Source organism: Triturus cristatus, chromosome 5_2 (assembly GCF_964204655.1).
Source record: "Triturus cristatus chromosome 5_2, aTriCri1.1, whole genome shotgun sequence".
NCBI classification, from domain to species: Eukaryota; Metazoa; Chordata; class Amphibia; order Caudata; family Salamandridae; genus Triturus; species Triturus cristatus.
In genome coordinates this window covers 369939526-369948614 of record NC_140588.1, presented here as the reverse complement: position 1 = coordinate 369948614, position 9089 = coordinate 369939526, and the positions used below count along the sequence as shown (strand labels likewise).

Sequence of the window (9089 nt, the reverse complement as noted above, 5' to 3'; positions counted from 1 at the left end):
AAACCTGTAGAGGAGCATTAATAAAAAAGAAACACTGAAGGAAGAAAGTATACACTTTACAAAAAATGCATGCTCTTCCTCCTAACGAAGGACCTTTGTCCCAAAAAATCTAAAACCGTCTTTGAAAAACCACTGTGGATGATCACAATTCTCTCTACAGTGCTTTAATACAAGACAAAATAATTATGTAAGCATTTAATAAGCACAGAGGTCTCTTTGAGATGAATCTGTGTGATATCTTGTGGTTGTGGTACACTTTTTCGGTTGACTTTGAGGGAGCGATTGGGATACGTGCACGATCTAAGGCCATAACCACATCCGGGAAACTTCCAAGTATGTCAAAATGGACTTCACAGTCTGCTGGTTGCAGAGAAAGCAGTTGTGTTTTTCTAAATATTTCAGGAGAGCATCCAGTGGGCTGGACGCATATGCTGAAATGAGCTATTGGCACAAAAATGGGGCACAGAGAGCAATTTCACAAATGTGGGATTGAAGTTGGGGTGTTGATATTTGTCTCAGTGCTCTCTTTAAGGCTACCCTAGATGTAGGGGGGTGGTGTCCAGATGAAGTTGCTATATAGTCACTACATGTGCCTCTATTACAGCAAACATGAGTGTCTTATAGTGACATGCCTATTATCAAAGTGTATCTGTTTTTTATGAAATGTTACGACAAAGACAATAGGCCTAACCTTTTTATTGTGAAAAGCCTATGAAAAAAGACAATAGACTTTAAAGGCTAGATTGTGCAAAAGTCTGTAGACAGACATTTCATTCCATAGAATTTCATAGACTACCCTTTTAGACAAAGGATTTGGTGTGGGCTACCTCACCTGAGAAACCCTGGGGGTAAAACATGTGCACTGTGATAATCCTTGTTAACACTGTTTTTTTTTTCAAGTGTAATATTATACTTTGTGGTTTTATGACGTGTGCCTAATGGTTGCATTGTGGGAAAGGGCATGCTCATTAAAGCAGGCCTGATCTGGTTGTTGTAAGAACCAGCAGATAAAGGCTGTAGGCCTCAGTGTTTATCTGGGAAAAGTTACATAAGACATGATGTTCTGATGAATTTAATATGAAAAGTTACATCAAAGGCAATAGGTTGCTTTGTTTATTCGGAAAAACAATTGTCATGGCCCGTAGGCCTTTAGGGGTAGATTTTTATTAAGTTTGCGTGTGTTTGTTTAATTATGGATGGGTGAGTGTGTGAATGCAAGAATGTGTCAGTGGGAGGATGAATGGATGCGTGAGTGCATGTATGGTGATTAGTTATTGAGTGTCAAAAGCACTTTCAAGTATAAGCCAGACCTATTGGCATTACCAATGTTTGGTGTGAAATTATGTTACTTATTTAAAACTCTTTTCATGCACTCACTACTGGCCACAGTTGCCATCATTCATGGGGAGTGTTTTTACATGCCTCCTGCCCCACCCGGATTTTCTCATCTCCTTGCTGCCAAGCAGTTTCATGTTAAACGTCACTAGTAAAGCCCCAAAAAACTAATTTGACAATGTTTGGCACTTTAAATATCTGTTTTTAGAATTTGAGGGATTCCTGTTTGGTAAAATAAATGTCAGTCATCGTGTACTGAGATATATTTTGAACATTGTCTCCGAGCTTGGCACACTTTATTGCTATTCATGCACAGAAAATCTCGAGTCTTTGTCGAAATTATCTGCCCAATTCAATTTAAGCCATAAAACTACTAAAAGGGGAGCAGAACAAGCTTGTATACATTCGTAGAAGTGAATTGAAGGTTGGCTAATAAATATAAATCAAAGGGTGGTGTATGGGAAAGAAAGGGTTAACTCTTGTTTGTGACAACATAGAAGTCTTTCAGCCAAATCCAGCTGCCATTCATTACTCAGCAGTGCTGGGGGAAGTGACAAGGAGGGAAACCAACTGGAGTTAATTGGAGAGGGGTGGAGTCAAACAAGCAACTTCAGTCCTGAGGCTGACCACATCTGCCACAAAGCTCCCAAACTCGCGGCGCGAGACAGCATCTGAGAAGAAAAGAGGGTCGAGGCAGCCTTTGAGTGGAGGAAGGTACCGCTTTTGCGCATTTTTCTGATAATTACTTTTTATAGCAAGTGTACACCAATATGTCAATATAGGAGCATGCAAATAATGTTTTGCAAGGCTGCTGACATCACGGTACGCACGTCTCGTGCTAACTGTGGTGTAAATACCTAAACATCCCTATCGTTCTTATTTTCAAATAACCTTTTTTTCCAGTTGATTAAGAATTCCTTTCATGGCTAATTAAAAGCCAGTTGGCAGTTCTGCCCTTGCTTCTGTACCCTACACTTGTGCTACAGACCCCTCTCTTCGTTCTGATGAATGAAAGACAGGATCTCTGCCTGATTAAAGGGATAGGCTTGGACTGTATTAAATGCAATGTTGAGGACAGTAGGAAAACGGATACTTTTTTAAAGTCAAATATTTTAAATTCTACTGAAAAGCATGAAAGGAACTGCTGCTGTTTTCAGAGACTGGTTATGCATGCATAATGTCATTTGAGTAAGAGGCGTGCAGCCACTCTGAAAGTACACAAGACTCCTGTCTGCCCCTCAGACATGAAAGGCAAAAGGGCCTATGCACAAAGCTATGGAGAACAGGCCTTAAACTGACAAAACCACTGAGTGAGCAGCGCATCCAGCCAGCCAGATGTCTTTTATTTATTTATATATTTAAGAAGTTTTATATAGCATTGGCTCCACCCAGGGATGTCAGAGCGCTTTACATTAGTATGATGATTTTAAGTGAATATATAACAGTTGTGTCAAATGCAGCATTCATACATTGTGGGCTAACAAAGCGCATTGAGTACTATAGACTAATTGACGGAAAAAAACGAAAGCTAGGGCAGTTTATTTACATGCTGGTACTTGTAGTGCGGTAGAAAACATCATTTTATCAGGAGTACAAGTGCAAAATGCAAACAAGGAATCTGCTCTGAAAGATCTACCTGTGCATGAAATCCGGAGATTAAAGAGCTCTGAGGCATGTAAACTATGAGATGCATACATTAAATGCGTGCACATTATGATTGATTTGGTTATTTATGAGCATTCCCTTGTGATTCAGACAAATATTTTTGGTATTCATCTTACACTCATTTTTCCAACCGATGCGCGCGCGCCTATGTGTGTGCGTGCGCGCGCTGTATGCATGAGGGTATGTATGAGCTGATCGTGGCTAATGGCTTGTGGGTAGGAAGCAAATTTGCAATGCATTTACCCAACTGTCGGTGTCGAACGCGACACCCCTCTACTCACACTCATGTGACAACACCCAATTTTCCAAAAGCAAGTTGAATTTACGTGTCCACAATCACTGCTCACATACATTATGCACACGCATGACCGCATGCAGTGTAATGTAGGCCTGCAGACATGACTTTTAAGTCTTTTTTAATTTAATGCCTGCAAAAAGCTTTGAGAATCGGAACTAAAATATGTATTTATTCGCTGGTGGCGCTTCATGGACTCCATGCTTTGAATCACTCTGACCTATGAACCGGGAGCTCTCAAGTTGTCCTGTGCCAGGCATGATTGACACGTGATGTGGTATTCATCCTCCCTTTGTAAGCCGAGGACCACAAATACCAGAAGGCAAGGAAGGAAGCAAACCTGAGGGAATCACTTACACTTGACATGAGATATCTGTAAATGCCATTTTTACAGGGAAACCAGATGACGCAGGGACACTAGTTTTTTCAGTCCGGGGTCTTCTTTTTGCAAATCCTTGTTAACAACGGTATACTTTATTTGGTTGAAGTTATACTTATAACTACTGCAAGATTGAAGTAATGTATTGAGGCAAATACAAGACTGGAAAAATGCCACCCAGTGCCACTAACTCATCTGACCACGTTAAAGGCAATACCCACACTTAACCAATGGGAACATTTCCCACACAAACCACTTCTAGTTTTGATGCAACCTCAAACAAAACACACTTTTACCAACAGTAGTTAAATGAAAATATAAAGATAAAATTAACAAAATCTGACACCACACCCACATCACCACCAAGATCAACCAATGGACTGTCTTCCATAACTTTGCTTCTGATATAGCCAACAATCTTCCACTCCCAAAAGGCCAGAAAATATCAGGAAGATACAGTCCCTTCATTAATGTTGGAGGAAATCTGTGAGGAAGGTATGTCAGACATCCTCAGCATTGTCCATGCCTCACTTTTCTAAGATGCCTTCCTGGGCACACTCACACATAAACAGATCCGACCCCTTCCACTGACGCCCAACCTGGACTCCGATGCATTTGCAGACATGATGTCTGATCACTCACCTCCACTGTGCCAAATAATTCATATACATACCAACAAGCAGTGTTGCATTAGATATTACTAACGTCTCTTGTTATAATTGTGGTTGCTGGATGACTCCATGGTACCAGGACAAAAGTTATCAAGCCCTGGTCTTTCCTTTTACAAATTATTGTTTTTATATGTATTAATTCTGTTAGTGAAGTTGGACTGAAACAAAAATTCGATTCCCAGAGTGCACTGGTTTCCTAAATGAAAGCACAGGATTGTAAAGATGTAGGTACTGGTTATGTGAATTCATCTTGTATTGTAATTTATTTTTATTCCAAGTGATAACAGCTCAGGTTTTTCCTCTTTCATCATTGCTTTTAGCATGTCTGTGGAACCGATCCCCGTAAACCCTCCAAAGGAGAAGAAACCTACTGGTGACGTAGGGCGCAGAGCCATACCGCCCAATGTCTCAAACGAAGACGAGGATGAGGTCCCCACCATGGAGGTCTTTGGCTTCATGCCGAGAGGTGTCAACATGAAAGGTGGGAGCATGCAAAATGTGCAGTGTCAGACACGTCACAATTCTTCAGATATTGTTTATAATTTGGAAACTACCATGGTGTACAATTCCTCTGAAGTTATGAATCTGCCATCTCGTTTTTCTAAGAGAAGCAAAAGATGGTCAGCAGCTTTGCCCTGGCACTTCCTTGTCAGTGGGCGTGGACAATAGTCAGAAAGTGTCTTCACTTGCGAAAGTGCCAATATGAACGTACACAAATGAAAGTATACATAAAATACACATCTGTGTGTGCCAAAAAAGGAGTTATGGCAGAGAAGTAACTGTAAGCGACAATGCCTTTATGTAGGACGGTAGCGTGGTGCTGGGTGGCTGTAAAGTGCTGTTCGGTAGTAGTGTCTTGCTTATGAGTGCTTGTATGTTGGGGTAGATAAGCGATAAATCAATTGCAGGTACTGGGAAGTAGTAATGCCTTGCTGAGGAGGTAGATGGTTTGTGGCAGTTATTGAGCTAATGCAGAGTTGTCAAGTTGTAGTGCCCTAGTGGGGGTAATAGTATGAAGTCACCTTGCTGAGCTGGACTGCATGAAAAGGAAAGGACAGGAAAGTACCGTATTTAAGGCAATACGGTGCAGTCCTGCCTTTTCCCCTCCGCTGGTGCCCTTTTGTTAGCCTAGCGCCAACACAGGCACCCTTGCACCATGGTGCAAGGGTGCCTGCATTGCAGACAGGATCGTTTGTGCGCAGGAAGGCCTTCCTGCACACAAATCAATCCAGAGGCATATTCCTCTTTCAATGTGTGCTGCAGAATGAGAAAAAGGAAGTAACAAGGAGAAATAAAGATACTTCTCGTTATGCCTCTCCTGGAAATGTGTATCTTTTTGGCGAATTCCCAGGTTTTCTAGTTCTGGTAATTCCAGGAATGTGTCAAAAGTCACCCCTCCCTTGTCCAGAGTATAGTAACGTAGTGATTCGCGCTGCGTTGCTTCACTCCAGATTTATGGAGCCCCTCTTAGCCACGTGAAGTGGCCTTGCGTGGCTTCATAAAGCCACTTAAGGTTTGCGTCACGCATGCACCACTCAAACGCGACGCAAACCGGCTCGTAAACAGGTCCCATCGTTTTTACAAGCAGTGAAACCATTCTGTTGCTGCTGTTTGACCTCCATGATGCTGACCCAAACAAGGGACCTTTTGGTGACTTTGCTATCCTTTTTTATGTTTTTCTTTGGTTTTTCTCTGCTGCTATTGGACTGCTTACTACATGTCTGCGTCCTGCTGGTTAGAGTGTGCTCCCTGCTACAGGGTTACTGTGCTCTGATCTGCCAGGGGTTCTCCTAGGATGACATTCCAGCTGTTGGGGAGAAGGGCTCCCTCAGACCCTGGTAGGGTGTGTTCACCCACCTATGCTGATATTTTTAGTCTGCCCCATTTCCTTAGAGGAGGGACTCTTGAGATATAAGGCTCTGGGGCATATTATCAAGGACGGCGTTAACATTATCGCCGCTTTAGCGGCAGTAAACTGATAATGGGCTTGATAATATGCTGTAGAAGCCCATGTTCTGGTGATAATTTTTAACGCCGTCCTTGATAATATGCCCCTAGTCTTCTTCCCCCCTCGGATCTAAATTATTTTTGTTTCCAATATTCCATTTTTGATTTTTGAGCATATTTATTGAAGCATCTCAAAATGTATTTGAAAGCGCCACACAAGCCCCATAACAAGATAAAGGATGGGTAGTTAGTTAGATTGTGTGCGTGGCTGCCACAATATGCAGAGTTGTAGGATTCCTTCATCATGTGCCCTTTAACGCTGAGAATGTTTCACCTCATAAAGTGCAGCCTCGAGGCAGCTCGCAAAAGAGCGCGTGTTGTGTGGAATCTCGAGCCTCGCTGTGGATGGAGCCAAACCACTGGTGCACAGATGGGTGCCTTTGACGTTCACAATTAAAAACGATCTCGAGTCTGCACTGTCGGAGAAGAAAGCATTCTCAGTAGCTTCCTAAATAAACTAGAGCACAGCAAAGAACAGTGGCGCTATGTAATGTCCCGCTCACAAGCACGAAGAACTAAACTCCATTGAAGGAACGATGCGTGAGCTTAAGGGAGAGGAAATGTGGAAATTGGGCAGAAGTGTTGGGACATTTCTTTTAAAGGGCGTTTTTGCTGGCCTTTGCAGTTCAACAGCTGTGAAAACCGCATTTTCGCTTATGCAACAATATGCAATTCATTCTCTAAAAATAGCGGCTATACTAGCACGGCGGATGCTACAAATGTTTGCTAGAGATACAAACAAATGGTTAACACACCATTGCATCAGCGCGAGGACAGCAGGGAGTACATCCTGTACAATTTCCTAAGGGTGTGCTTTGTCAAAAAAAAATTAACAAAATTGCGTGAAAGGTCAGGAAAAGTTTGCAGAATTGTGCAAAAAACACTTTAGGGTATCTTCAGTGAAAACTAAACGTGCAGACATACCTCACGTTCAAAAGTCACTAATGTACCGGGAAGGGAACTGATTCACGGACCAAACATCCCCTGTGACAAACATTCTGCTCAGTCTTATCTACCTTGACGCATTTGATGCTCTAACGAGTAGAAAACTGTGAAATCTATCATATTGTGCATAGTTTGCATAATGTGAAATTGCTCTATTTACGCAAACTGCATGAACATAACGGAAAAGTTTGCACAGCCCTGCTTACTTTCCTGTATAAAGTCTGTTTAGCAATTGTATGGGTGCTTGCCAGCATGTGAAATGGATGTTAATGACAATCCGTTAACAAGTACACAGGGCCCAACTACCCTTTTGTGTTCTCCGCCATCTCCCCTGGGCAAGGCTAGATGGGCTGTCTGAGAATCGTTTCATAATTCCACTGTTTGGACTAGAAAAAAATCTTTGGGGATATAGTGTCTCCTGTCTGCCTCCCACTGCTCAGCAGGGGAACATGCTTACTTGCTAAGCTCAGTTGCACATTGCAATGCTTGTTTTTTTGCTAGGAATGACCTTAGAGGCCCCAAATGGATTTCAGCGCTGTAGGCAAATTAACATTTTGCATTCTGAGTTGGTCCCCATAAACTGAAAAAAGGTAGGACCTGAACCCTTTTTGTGGTAAAATGGCTTCACCCCCAGGGTGTGTCCTAAATCTTCTATAGCCCTGCCTTACCTTACTGTATGGAATCAATGGCCCTGCGCAGACATGTAACTAACTGGAAATAATGGGAGGGGAGGACAAACACTCTGCAATGTGGAAGAGAGAACATGTGTAGATCCGCCTTGTCATCAAATGTCAACATTGCTACTCTTGGTAGAACAAATATCCATGATGATGCAGTCAGACTGATTTGAATGTCGAAACAGGTAGCCGGGACGGCAGCCGGCCTGAGCTCTGTAATCAGCGGATAGCTTGGCATTCGAAGTGTTATAATTGTAGGAGCCTGATCCCTTCATCTAGAAGGAAGGTGGTCCCAGAAGTGACATTTTAGAAGGAGACCTTTTTCAAGAGTTTTATTGAAGGCTGCCTGAATGGTTTGGTTCCTCAGGTGTGCATTATAGGTATTCAAGAGTTGCAAACTGAATGCTACCCGTGTGCTTTAGTCAGCAAGTTTTAGCTGGACTAATCAATTTTTATTTCCCAACTCATGGTGTAGAGGGTTCAATCTTATGCTGGTATATTGAGCTCTTGTAAGTGTTGTGGATGGTTCCAATTGTATTGATTTTGACCCTTTCTTCAACACTGTCAGGTGCCTCCACATAATAATGCCATATGAGATCCGCAACAACATGCTGCCACCAGAGGCCCATTGTCCTGTGTTGTCTAACCAGCAATATGGACCCTTAACTATGGCATTTCCCAAGAGGACAGAAACAATCTTTGTGAGCCATGGAATTTTGGGCCTTGCAACGCTGTCTTCATCGAGTAATCCCACAAGTCAGAATAATGACACTGGGACGAGCATACACATTTTTATTGTTGACTTCCAAGCATACACTTTTTTTTTTGCAGAGTTTTATATAGAGCAAACTTGACACGAATCCAATCAGGTATCAGAGCGCTTTACATAGCACCAGTTACGTTACATTAGGACACACATCCATTCTTTGTTAGGCACGGGGAGATTAAGTGATTTGCCCAGAATCACAGGATGTTCAGCGTCATTACCGAGACTCGAACCCAGTTCCTCAGGTACGAGGTCGAGCGCCCTAGCCGTTAGGCCAACTCCTCTCCCCAACTTCTCTCTACGAGTCAATTTCCAGTGCTTTATACTGCTCGACCCACATCCCCCGACA

At 42.6% G+C, this 9089-nt stretch overlaps 1 protein-coding gene across 1 annotated transcript in view; it reads left to right on the top strand.

The window, feature by feature from the left end:
* The first annotated feature begins 1919 nt into the window (after positions 1-1919).
* Positions 1920-9089, top strand: part of F13A1 (coagulation factor XIII A chain) — a 352278-nt gene continuing 345108 nt past the window's right edge. The window contains exons 1-2 of the mRNA XM_085607215.1: positions 1920-2049; positions 4666-4826. Coding sequence (XP_085463341.1) covers positions 4667-4826 — 160 coding nt within the window. The 5' untranslated portion in view covers positions 1920-2049; position 4666. The remainder of the gene's footprint in view (positions 2050-4665; positions 4827-9089) is intronic.